The following is a 14,419-nucleotide window of genomic DNA, read 5'->3' on the forward strand; positions in this document are numbered from 1 at the left end:
CGAGGTCTTTAACCGAAACTTAGTTTGCTAATTAGAGTCTTAAAGAATAAAAAAACATACTAAATTAATGCTAATTTTTAACTTTTCTAGATTAAACATAATTTTATACCTAGTGATCAGTAAGTTTAGTTTGGATAGTATTATTGTTGTGTTTCATAACATTAAGGTTATACAAAAACATTTCAATGTCTTAAAACATGACTTATAAAACGGAGGAATCTTGTAATCTATATATTAAATAAAAAATACGAATTTTTATATGTAAAAAATAATAAGTTTAATAAATGATATAAATAAAACTTCTGCAACATAATCTTAAGGCTTAAAAACGACATTTAAACTTTCTGTTTGCTATATCAAACTTGCTTAGTGTTTTTTGTCCAACCATCATTCAAAATTTTTATTTGGAGTAGTTTAGAATTTATACTTAAGTTATCGATACTTCATCTTACAACTTTTAATTTCATGACTAGTTGCTTAAGCAAAGAAACCTGATAAAATAAAATGCAAGTAAATTAATTTGAGTATGTTATTCTCCTAACTTAAGAATTTTTATCTTTGTTAAAACAATATTTTCTTGTAAATAAATTGAACATATCTCCATGATAATTACTGTCAAGGTTCTTATTTTTGTTCAAAAAATTATTAGTATACTGTCAATCCTCATTCGGATAAATTCCCATCCAAAACTTTTCGTAACTTAATCTGTTCCAATCTTAAAAATAATCGGTTATAATAATGTGGTATGGCTTCTGTATTGAAAGACTTAAATTTTATTGCGTTTGTATAAAAATATAAAAAGTAATAATTAGTTAACTTTTTTTGAACGAAAAGGTGAAGTTTGGCAGATATTCAAAACCAGATATTCAAGTATTTTGAATACTTTTTCACAATTTTGCCCAATGTTAATTTAATCTACTACTTTTAAAATTGTTTTTTTTTAACTAAACAAAAAATATCTAAAACATTTTTTTCTGCTTTGTAGGTATCACTTTTTTTTATTTAGATTAAACAAAAACATCAAAAAAAAGAATGACCTTTGAAACCAATTAATTATTTACGTGTTTATTCTTAATAAAATAAAAAAAGGTTTTGAAAAAGTTAATTGAAGCTTACAACTCTTTGTTTTTGTTTAACGTAAAAAAAAGAACATTTACTAAGCAAATAAAGTTTTATTGGTGTAAATTGGAAGAGAATTATAAGGTCCATAAAATTTGTTTAAAAGGTATTTATTTTTTATAAAGTATAAGTTTGTATATTTACGAGGCAGGTCAGTTTTGCGCAATGACATTTTTGCAAGAAGTGTCATTTTTACTCAGTAAGGTTAGGGTAAGTACTGATTGTAAAAAAAAGAAATGAATACTAAGAAAAATGTCGATCAAGGGTAAGAGGTAACATTAATAGTCAAAAAATATGTGTATAATTATATAAAAAGGGAAAAACACCGATCAAAGGTAACGATTAGGAATAACATTATAGCAAAAAAAAAAAAGAAAAAAAAAAGTTTTAAGCAATGCAAAAATGTCTGTGTGCAAAAGTGACCCTTAGTCCAATAGTGACGCCGTGAAAAAGTGGCCCTTCTTGAATTTTTGACACCTACCCCTATAATTAAGCTCAATTTTTAGATTATAGAAAGATGTTTTTAGTTAATCTAAATAAAAAAGGTGACATCTTCAAAGCAATACGAATCGTTTCTTTCTTTTTTTGTTTTTGGGTAAAATAGCTAAAAAGTTTTCAAAATAAATGAATTCTTCATTCCTATCTGGTTTGAAATACCTGCAAAGCTTTAGCTTACTTTATTGGACGACATCTGCGGAAATACTTAATGTAAATATACATGCAAATTAACATGAAAATCTTTAACGGTCTTGACATCTCCCATGACCGTGATGTATGAGTTTACATGCTATTTACGATGATCTTATTTATCAATTTTATTAACGTTACTTGGGTAGAGTGTACCGGCTGGTACGATTTTGGTGCATTTGTCTGTGTCAATAGATAGGGATGAAGTTTTTTGCACACGATCTTGCACCAAAAGTGTACTGAGTGCAATTAATATTGACTTAAGTTTCTCTGTGTAACACTATTAACACTGTTCTACGGAGTTCTGAAAAAAACTAGTTACTTCAAAGAGTAGAAAATGAATATGAGTATTTCCCAAATAACTATTTAAAATATAAATTTAGTTGTTTGCTAACAAAAGATCTTAGTGAAACAGATTCACTGGAATATAAAATAAAATTGTACAGTAATCTTCCTTTATTGTACCAATATATGTTTCTGTGTGTTAACGGATTAACACACTTCAACTGGGTTCTGTAAAAAAATAAATACTGTAGTGAAAGAGTAGAAGCTGAAGTAGGTGTATACATGTGTTCATTAAAATAATAATACTTTCTACAGATTTTTAAAGGTTAATAGTTAATGATAGGTAAAATACTTAATGTTAAATCGACTGTTATAAAACTGTATATTATTTGTAATTTTTAAGTCTAAATTAAGTAAAGTAATTTAAAATACACAACTAAGCAACGAACCATAATATAAACCACTTACATCAATTAAAAGAATAACTAATTAAAATTTATTTACCGTTGCTAATGATTGAACAAAATATATCTAATCATTACGTCACAACATATATTAACATTAGGACAGCTATTTAATTTGTATTATAAAGTTAGATAATTTGTTCTTTGTTTTTGGGAAAGCAGTAAGCGCTTTAATATGAAAAGTAGTTTGTAATGTATTTTGAATAAAAAGTAAAACAACAACCATTGATAAGTGAGTCAATATATTTAACAACGTTAAAGACAATAAAATTCACAGGAGTTTGATAAATAAAACATATATTTATTAAGTGTTTATAATGATTAAATCTAAATTATAACAAAGTCAAAATTAGATGCAATTAGGAAGCAGATTTAGTTTAAATGTAAAAATTTAAGAAAACAAAGCACAAAAAAACAAACTAATAATTAAGCTTACAAATCACTGACCGATAATTAAATTAAAGCGACATACATAAAACCACAATGAATTAAATTGCATATATATTGTATATAATAATTATTAAAATAATTGATTATTGTTTTATAAAGAAGCAGTGGGGTGTTTAAATTAAAGATTCCAAACAGATATTTTAAATGTTTAATAATTAAACTGTGTTATAAATTACGGGTTGTATTTAATACGAAAGTTAAAATGTAAAACATAAAACAACAACATGGTTTAATATAATTATATATCCTAAGTAAAATATAGTTTTATTTATTATTTATATGTTTATTTCACACATGTCACTTTCTATTCTCCGACATTTTATATATTCATTTTACCCTCTGACTATAATTCTTCATATCTTTATGTATTAAGTTCCAAGTTTAATTCCTTTAACTATAGCACTACAAAATATTTTATGATAGCTGTGTAATACAACTAAAAATAACTATTTATAATATTATAGCAATCAAAGTAAAGAATAGTTTAATACATTATAACAACAACAAAAATAAATCCAAATAAACTTACTTTTATGAAGCTTTTTAAGTATTAAATCTTGTTGTTAGTTATTTTTTTTTTAATTATAGTTTTTTCTTAGGAAATGCACATATTCATCTTCTATTTTTGAAGTATTTATTTTTTTCAGAACTCTATAGTACATTACTATAAGTTTAACACAGAAAAACGTTTGTATGTTAAATAAAGTAAATACTTTGCAAGTTGTTGTTATTGTTACATTCAACGAACTTGTTTCCCTCGGATTAATATCTTTAAATAAACATTTTAAAAAAATTAAGTCTTGAAAATGCATTACAAATATGTTATAAATAAATATACAAAACAAGTTATAACTGTTTTTTTAATAATCTTTGTATTTGAATTATTCAATACTAATATTTCATAAAAAGGACTTCCAAGTGACCAGCTAGTTGCTGGACAAATAGTTGCACTAAGAGGTATTCCTAGTACTAAAGTTGTACAACAAATGGTTAACATGCTTATTGAAGGAGACAATGAATATGAACAAGCATCTAAACTGCTTATACATCTAAGTCAATTTACTGTGAGTTTATTTTGTTTACTTAATTATTCTTTTGTTTCTAAAGTATTTTTTATTATACATCAAATTCTAAAAAAAGTTATTTTTAAAAACTTAGTTTAACCACTATAAACATACAAAAAAAAATTACTTTATGATATACTTTGTTCTTTTTTAGTTATCAAAAGTTTAAACTTAATATCTTTAAAATTAGTTATATATTTGTAGTTTTAAAATCTTAAAACTTCTAATTTTCTTGCATATAATTTTTATGATTTTTGACTCTCAGTATGTTATAAAAAGTTCTAACACGGTATTATACATTCTTAAAGTTCTTATATTAATTAATAAAACTAAAAAACATAATAAAGTTATTTTTTTATTATGGAGACATTTGATTAAAAGCGTGTTGTAAACTTTGAAAAACAAATTACTACTTAGTCATAATGATCTACTAAAATTTTTGTTTCTTCTTTTTTTGGGATTTTTAAATAAATGTTAAAACTTATAATCTTTTAGTATTACACATGCTGTCGATATGATGATCGAGTTGTTACAAATGACGTTTATAATTAAATATTCAAAACATTTCAAATATAATTATAATGAATTTACGAAAGCTGTAACACAGAAAATTAACACCAGTTTAAGGCCATAGGCTGGTCTACCTTGATTTTTACAAATTGTGCTTACTTTGTAGATTTTTATCTTAGCTATCAGACATTTCTAACCACGATGTAAAATTTAAAGTACTTTTCGACATATAAACAATAAATGTCGGTGAGCTCAATAGGTTAAATAATTGAATTAATGGATGGCGTAAACCAAAAAGCAAAAAAGACTATTTCACTAAAAATTTATCTTCTCCTTCATTTTTTAACAAATCTTCAAATTTTTATTGTAAATCCTAATATTTAAATCTTTTCAATGTCGGATTTTTTTTGATTTAGAAATAAATAGTTGTGTTTTACAAAAAAAAAATTTTTTGTTTTTTTTTCTGTCTTAAGTTTTTAGAGATGAACATTTTTAACTTCTGACATTAAAAGTCTTTCAAGTTATTTGAGGAATGTTTCATAAAAATTCGAGGTCTCTAGCTCAAAAAATGAAGGATAAGATACATTTTTAGTTATTTTTTTATCTTCCGAGAAAATTGAAGATTATAAGTTTTCGGTCCATTCTTATGTAAATGAAAATTCTTAAAGAAAAAAAGCCAAATAGAGTTTCAATGTTCTGTAAAAAACTATCTCGTAGGTTTTTAAATGAGCCAATGTTAAATTAAAATAAAAACCTTTACCCTCTATACCTTGTAACCCTGTGATAACATTTTTGTTTTTAAAAATAGATCAAAAACAATTTTCTGCATTTAGTTTATGCTATTAATTATTGCGTATGTTTTATTTACTTTAAACTAACTGTTGAATATGGGTAGCTGTCTAATTTTCACGCGCGTACAAAATTGCACGAAGATACTTTTGTACAAAGACTAATTTAAACGATGGCACAAAATTGCACGAAGTTAATTTTTCACAAAGGGTCACTTTTGCACGAAGACACTTTTGCACGAGCGGAAAATTTTGCACGAAGACATTTTTGCACGAGCAAACAATTTTGCACGAAGACATTTTTGCACGGGTTAAATTGTTTTTTTTTTTAATTTCTGTATTAATTTTATTTTTACATTCACTGTTACCCCTTACCCTCGGTCGGTAAGTTATTTTTTTTTAGGTTTTTTTTTATTGTTTTTTTTTATAATAACTTTTATTAGTTTTTTTTTACTTTCACTGTTACTCCTAACCCTTACCCTCAGTCAGTAAATTTTATTTATTTTTTTTTTAGTAAATTTTTTCTAAGTTTGGTTTTTATTTTATTTATAGTTTTTATGTATTTTTTTACTCTCGTGCAAAATTGACTCTTGGTGCAAATTAGTCTTCGTGCGATTTTTTTTCCTTGTGCCTTCGTGCAATTTTGTTTTCGTACAGTTTAGTAATTTCATGCAATTTTGTCTTCGTGCAATTTAGACCCGTTCCCGTTAAATGTATATGTTACTATTTTTTAACCAGTTTTCATCAATTTTTGTTTAATAAGTACTTTAAAAAAATAATTTGTTATAGTTTTAATAAACATAAAGTCTGATAAAATGTTAATTATCAAATTTTTATTTTATCGTAATCACAGTCTAAACAAGTTTCAAAAAAATTGCATTTTTAAAGTTTGAATAGTTTTAAAGTTAATAATTTGGTATTGTTTATTATCTTAGTTAATTATTTTAGTAATATTTTCATTTGAAGTCAGCATCTGCAAGACCCGTTAACATATTTTTTTGTCTTAAGCCCTTCTTAGTCTCAATCATTCTAATGGTATAGTAATCACTTAAATAGTAGCTTAAATTAAAAACAACCGGTTATAAGTTACACAGCACAGTTTAATTAACAATATTTAATAACAAATGTGATTTAAAAAATACGTATTAACTCAAGTAAAATTATACAAAAAGTTGATAAAGCTAAAGAATAATTCAATAATTTCTTTAATAAGCAACAAAGTTTAATCTATGATTTGGTACTTCTTTTAAAGCAACAAATTTACAAAAGTTAAAACACTCAACTGCAATCCACTCAGAGTTCCAATTCAATAAGATGTCATCAACCAGAGTTCATCAAATACTGACCGTTGCTACAACAAGAATAGCATTTTGTATTAAAAATTCGTCGTTAAGCAAACGTCATAGTGCTTTAATAAATTTAAACTTGTCAGTGTTTACAACTAGTTATTTTGTAAACTTATTAACTATTATCACAACGCAGGGCAGATAGCGATTACATTTTCCTTTCTTTTTACCCTTTTTTGGCATTCTTGGCCAGGCTCCAATGATAAGCCTCAAGGTCATGAGTAGACAGGAAAGAAAAATCACACATACTGGTTTGCTAAACAACTGCTGACGTAACTCATTAAACTGCTTCTTTTCTCTTGCAGCTGAAACAGGTTGCCCGCCTGCAACTCGTCACACTTCTCTAGACACTGCTGGTGATTTCAAAAATGTCACGAATCCATGACTTGTCAGTTTTTTTTTTAGTACCAAATTAAAAATTAACCACTTTTGAAGATATTAAAAAAAAGAAAAATTAATTAAAAAGGAGAGAAAAACTTGTATTAAATTTGTACAGGTATTTTAACCAAAATAATATTTTAATTGCAACAACTAAAAAAAAAAATCAACTACTAATAAATCATTAAATAAACTAGTTACCAAAGAAATATATAGAAAGAAAATAAAATTATAACCAGTTGTTTTCCATTCACTACCCTTATATACACATAAACGCTTAAAAACAGTAAAAAAAAGATACTTACGCCAAATGAACGCTTAGAATTCATCCGAGCTAGATGCTTCGGCATAACTTATGGGGACTTTTCGTTCCCTTAGATTGTATGTTCTAGTTTCCTCACAAGTTGTAACTCTGGGAACATACGCTTTCACGTTCCTTATAGAAACCTTTACCAACCCAGAATTCTTTTGAATAATCATACTTTGCTCTGAACAAGAAAGCACTTTATATGGACCATGGTAGAGTGTGCTAAGTTTCCGCTTATTTTGTCTCCTAAGCCAAACCCATTCGCATTCGAAAATCCCTGGTTCATAGTATGATTTATTATTGTGGCGCTTAAATTGCCTACCAATTTTAGCCATCATATTCAAAAATGCTTTAGTTTCTAGAATGTTGGGTGTGGTGATAATGTCAGTACCCTCAATTTTGTCGAACATTACTCTCCCCGAGAGATTCTGGGCCGTCCCGAGAGCATATTGAGCTGGGGTATAAGGTGAACCTTCAACGAAGGTATTGTTTAAAGCTGTCGTTATCAGAGGCAAATGCAAAGCCCAATTTGTCTTATCAGATAACGCGCGAAGTGCAACATTGATAGTCTTATGTTGCCTCTCAATGAAACCGTTAGATTGAGGGCTGTATGGGGATACCAAACGATGATCTATTCCTAACTGCTCGAACGCTTCGGTTAACGCGGTGTTAACAAATTCACGACCGTTATCGGAAACAACTACTTGAGGGACCCCGAATGGACCTACCCAGCATTGCATTGAAAAAAAGCATTCCTGACAGTCAAAGCTTTCTTATCTGTGATCGGCATAGTTACAAGAAACCCTGTGGCTCGGTCTTTGGCAGTTAAAATATACTTATTATTACAAGATGACTCATTTAAAGGTCCGACAAGATCTATGTGAACGAACTGGAATCGTTCCGTATTGTCTGGAAAAAAAAACAATTTTTGGACGATTATATCTTGTTACTTTGGTCGCTTGACATACCACACAGCTTTTAACCCAATGAGTCACATCTTTTATCAATGTAGGCCAGTAATAGTCTTTTGCAATAGACTCGATTGTTTTATCAATACCCAGGTGCAACCTATCATGGGCCACATTAAATGCTGTTAGGCGCATAGATTCGGGCAGAATGATGCGCTTATTATTTTCGTCTACCACTACCGCTAAATTTTCTGGTTGTAAATATTCGACCGTTTTCTTCATATTACGTGCGGTATCTACTAGCCCCGGTTCATTACATTGCAAGACCGCAATAACTTCCCTATTTATCATATTAAAGCTAGTCGTATTTTCCCCGATCACTTCATTTAACGGACTACCTAAAATTTCCTCTTCACCGTCTAAATCACCGTAATCAGACTCGCTGTCTTCAGCCTCTGACTCAGACGTATAAACAAAGTCAGAACCCTGGTTATACGCACGAACATGCATTGCCGACTGTGGGGGTCGGCTTAAACTATCTGCTACTACATTATCATAGCCATCTATATGCCTTACTATTGGATTAAATTCCTTGATTGCGCATATCCAACGTTGTTCCGCTGGAGAATGATTACCCATTTCGTTTTTAATGGCCCTTTCTACTGATTTACTATCAGTACGTATTATTAAGGATCTCCCCAATATTCTGCTTTGAAAGTGCTTAAGAGACAAATACACCCCGCAAAGTTCCTTATAAAAAGTAGAACGTACTTGCTTAAATGGAGGGAGCTTCTTTGAAAAAAACGCAAGCGGTTGCATTCCCCCATTTCTCCCTTCTTGTTCCAGAACTGCGCCAACGTGGCTGTCGGAAGCGTCCGTGAAGAGAACTAGGGGTTTTGTGTGGTCTTCATAGCTTATTTTTGCTGCTTTAACTAAAAGAGCTATTGTGTCATGATAAGCATTGATTTGACCATCAGTAAGTTTAATAATTGCCCTATTGCTTGCCTTAGATCCCCCCGAAATTTCATTAAGCGGTGCCATTACTTCGGCCAAGTTTGGTATGAATCGATGATAGTAATTAATCATACCAATTACCCTTTTTAACTCTTTGCGCGTGTTTGGTAAGGGTATTTTTTTTATAGCTTCTACCTTAGATTCCATAACATCAACCCCGTCAACACCTACTGTATGACCTAAAAATCTACCTTAGTTCTAGCAAAAGAACATTTTGCTTTATTTAAAAATAAACCGTTTGTCGATAATGTTTCTAAAACCTGTTTTAAATGTGATATGTGACTGTCCGCGGAATCTGAAAACACAAGAATATCATCTAAATATACAAAAGTGAAAGCCCCACAAGAGGACAAGATACTGTCCATAAACTGCTGAAAACGTGTTGGCGCATTCCGCAACCCGAAAGAAGTCACCTTAGGGACGAATACCCCGGAATTAGTTATGATAGCAGCATATTTTCGTGAGTTTGGATGAAGAGGTAAGCTTCTTTAAGATCTAACGTGCTGAAAAAACGGGTACCTCCCAGAATTCTTTCCGAGAGCGTATCTATGCGCGGTAGCGGGTATGAAAATGGGCGTGTGTGGGCATTCAAAACTGTATAATCAACACAAATACGCAAATCACCATCTTTTTTGGGCACTACCGTGATTGGTGATGCACACATGTTGGCATCCCCCTTTACAACAGCACCTCTCGCAATTAGGTCTGAATAATTTTTATCTACCTTTTGTTGACAAGTTAAATTACATCTTCGCGCCTTAATCATTCGCGGTTTATAATTGTCAACTATAATTTCTAGAAAGTGGTTGTGTTTTCTTGGAGCAGTATAATCAGGAGTTTTTGTAAGCTTAGGGTAATTCAACAGTAGTGTTTCACACTTGGTCTCTAACGTAGTTATTTTATTACTATCCCTAACTTCCCCCGTATTAATTGACACAACTACCGACGCAGGCAAGTCAGCGGCCCTAAACAGTTTAGTCGTTTTGTTAGACAATTGATGCGTCAATTCTAACGTGAAAGGGCATATTATCAGTTTGTTTGACATTAAATTGTCCATACCTAAAATACCATAACTCCTATACTCTTGAGTAACCCAAAAATTATGTTTAATGGTTTTTAAATTACCTAGCTTAAGGTCAACGCAAGCACTCCCTATGGGGTGGATTTCATTGTCGCCAATACCCTTTATAGTTCTACTGAACGGCTTAAATTAGTGGTTTATGCCATTTGTTATATTCTTAGGAAATAAAGAAACTTCACATCCAGAGTCAATTAAGAAAAGAACGTTTGTAACATTGTCCTTTGCAAATAATAGACTTTGAGGCAAAGTTTTCGGATTTATAGACGATTTATTTGAAATAGCAAACGACCAATTAGTTTTTACAGTTGGTTTTGTCGTGATATCATTACGCAATTGAGAGTGAGAGTTTGTTTCAGGTGATGGCTTTTTAGGCTGCCATGGTTTGGCAGAGGGACGAATTGGTACGGTTTCTACAGGCTTATTAAGAGGAACTCTGTTCCCATCCTCATGTCCTCTCATTGTTTTGAAGATGGGAAATCGTTTTTTTGATCGTGTTGTTGCCGTAACGGGGACATAGGGCAAGTTGCAACTGCAGCACAATAGTCTGCCCTATCTCCGAACTTTGCATGTTTGTGACAAAGCGCGTTCTGTTCGTAATTCGTGCGCTTGTTATACCCTTCCCCGAAATACCCCTGACTACGATTGTGTTCATAGCTGCGGAAATGTTCTCTTTTTTGTGGGATGTTCTCATGCCATTTTTGTTTGTAAGAGTATCTCTTATTGTGCTTGAATCGCTGAGGTTCGTATGAAAAGTTTTTAGCATTTTCAAAGACCCTCTGTTGTTCAATATCGCATATAAACTCCGTGCGCCTAATAAACTCATTATATTCGAGCCCAAAACATTCCTTAATTTTGTATTTTAAATTATTAGGGGCATGTCTGTGCATAAAGTATTTAATTCTGTCTTCCTCTTTAGACTTTGCCCATTGCGTAGCTGCCAAAAACAAGTCCTGGAATTGAACTGGCTCTGGCCATGATGGGCTTGCACCTAATATACGAGGCAATTTGCTACCTTTGCCTTGTAAAAAGTTAACAAGACTGTTAAACGTTCTGTCTTCGTCATGCGTTTCAACGAAGTCAATTATATCTGAACGGGGCCAAATTATCTGGAGAATTTCAAACTTCTCCATTTCAGATGTTATACCATAAGCCGTACACCGGTCTGCAAAAAAACGTAACTCCACAGTCGGATCGCGTACGGCATCAATTTTTTGAAAAAGCTTACAGTTTTCAAGAGTTTTTTTCTTGAAACTTATTTGTGTTGACATTTCGCCTAAAGCGTGCGAGGTGTGATTGTTAAGGGTGAGACCGCTGTCATTTATGGTCTTATTTGTATCTAATCTCCTATAAATTGCTTTTAGTTCTTTTTTTAGTTTATTTTTTTTCTCTAAAACCTTAGCTTGCTCTAATAAGTGAGCTAAATCCTCAACGTCTAAGTCAACTTCATCTAAAGCATTAAAATCTACAATTTCATTATTTTCCATAGTCTGCGCGCTTACTTCTGTATGATGAGCGCTGTTTATGGTCGCTTGAATATTGCTGGGAGATTGTGAGTTCGATATCAAGTCAGAGTCGCCATTGAAGTCAGCAGATACTGATGGCTCAGTATCTGCAAGACCCGTTAACTTATTTTTTGTCTTAAGCCCTTCTTAGTCTTAATCATTCTAATGGTATAGTAATCACTTAAATAGTAGCTTAAATTAAAAACAACCGGTTATAAGTTACACAGCACAGTTTAATTAACAATATTTGATAACAAATGTGATTTAAAAAATACGTATTAACTCAAGTAAAATTATACAAAAAGTTGATAAAGCTAAAGAATAATTCAATAATTTCTTTAATAACCAACAAAGTTTAATCTATAATTTGGTACTTCTTTTAAAGCAACAAATTTACAAAAGTTAAAACACTCAACTGCAATCCACTCAGAGTTCCAATTCAATAAGATGTCATCAACCAGAGTTCATCAAATACTGACCGTTGCTACAACAAGAATAGCATTTTGTATTAAAAATTCGTCGTTAAACAAACGTCATAGTGCTTTAATAAATTTAAACTTGTCAGTGTTTACAACTAGTTATTTTGTAAACTTATTAACTATTATCACAACGCAGGGCAGATAGCGATTACACATTTTAAAAAATTAATTGAAGTTGATAATTTAGGTAAAAACACCTAAAAACTGCAATTTTTAAAAGTTTTGAAAAAAAAACTAGAATTTTGAACACAAATAATTAGAAAACCTTGAACTTTAAAGTACATGTTAAGTAATGCAATTTCGATTAGGCTCGAAAATTTATGATAAACAAATAGAAAAACTATCATTAATTTTTATTTTTTTAAACACTTTTAAAGTATCTTTACAGTATCTTTTCAATGTTGTTACACTATTAAAGACAGTTTTTTTACCTTAAATTTATTCTTATACTAAAAATAGACCAAAAAACTTGTTCTTTAAAAAACTTAATAAATGTAGAAATCTTTGAAAAAGTTTTTTAAAACTTTTGGCAACCTTGTATTTTAATGCGATTAAAACTATTAGAGTAAAGTATAGAAATACCGATATTGTCAAGTTCGTCGTTTTGAAAATTGATATTTTTAATTATATCGCTAAACAAAAAAAAAGACAGCAACCCTACCTTTATAAACAAAAAATATCTTGAAATTAAGCAAAAAACATAAAGCAATGACCGAAAATGGCAACAAAACTAAAAATAAGAATAAACAACAAAAAGCATAAATTAACTTGTTCAAAAAGTAATTTTAGAAGAGCTTACCTAAATTTATTTGATATGTTAATATGTATTTTTGTAATTTTTAGAAAATTCGCAAATAAAGCTTTTTTTGTTCTCGGGATATGCGTAAAGCATAGGAACAGCCGTAAAAAATTCGAAGACTAGTCGTTTTTTTTGTATTATAAATTTTTTTTACGAAATTGGTTACAGTTATTTTAATGTTTTTTGGAACAATTGTTAAATTAAAATAAAGTTAAGTTTATTGAGTAAAATATTACAAAACTTTACAAATGTAAATACTATGAAATATTTAATATATAACTTAGTTAGTCAATCTTTAAAAAATGGGAATGGACGTACAAATGTTTTAAATTATAGATTGTAAGCAATTTCAGAAAAAGTTGTTTTCCACATAGAAATTATTTAGCTCTGCAACTACAAGTTGCATAGAATCACTGTGACAAAAGTCAATCCAAAAAACATTTTTTGTAAAATTTATAAGAAAACCAAACAACATCTAAGTTCTAAATTTTTTTTTCATGGTTTGAAACTTAAATCTAACTTTTTAAGCTTTAAAAAAATGAAGTATGATTAAATATTATATTTTATACGTATTCAAAAACGTGTTACAAAATTTGTTAAAAAAGACTGCATTTAGTTATCTATGTTGGAATAAATAAACTACCGATAAGTAATAGGTATTAATTTAATCTATAAATATGTAAAAATTGAAAGTGTTTATTTTTTAAATTTCCTAGAGTAATGTTTAGTTAGAATGCATTATTTAAGATTATATTTTCATATTTTATTACTGTTTACAGAAGTTTGTCGATTACTAAAAAATAATTATTTTATTTATAAGTTTATTAGACTATAAGCTTTTTTACTTCCTTATAAGTTTAACAGTTTTTATATCAATAGAGACATTAAGTTTTTAATTTTTATTAAAACTAGTTAATAAAATAATTTCGTATAGAAATATGATTTGCACAGTTTATGAAACTTGATGACTACTGTTATATAGAAGTTTTTAACTTTTAATTAACAAATCTATTCAAGTCGTAAAATAGCAAAAGTTAATATTATTTCTGCTTCCTGTTAAGTAGACTACTTTTAAGGGCATACGGGGCTAAAACACTTTTTTCACATTTTATCTTATTTTGTATACTTTTTACTAAGCTACAAGATGATTTTTACAAATTTGAAAAATTTTAAATTATGTTTGAGATATAGCCGGTCAAAGTCGGAGGCAACAATAGGTTGCTTATTGGAGGCGCAAA

General features: G+C 29.5%; 1 protein-coding gene across 1 annotated transcript in view; it reads left to right on the top strand.

Annotated features, from left to right (window-relative positions):
• LOC145831646 (HEAT repeat-containing protein 4-like) overlaps positions 1-14,419 on the top strand; it is a 95,384-nt gene that overhangs the window by 46,051 nt on the left and 34,914 nt on the right. The window contains exon 9 of the mRNA XM_082938955.1: positions 3,915-4,069. Coding sequence (XP_082795081.1) covers positions 3,915-4,069 — 155 coding nt within the window. The remainder of the gene's footprint in view (positions 1-3,914; positions 4,070-14,419) is intronic.

The sequence above is a fragment of the Thalia democratica genome, chromosome 3, assembly GCF_965202585.1.
Source record: "Thalia democratica chromosome 3, ktThaDemo2.hap1.1, whole genome shotgun sequence".
NCBI classification, from domain to species: Eukaryota; Metazoa; Chordata; class Thaliacea; order Salpida; family Salpidae; genus Thalia; species Thalia democratica.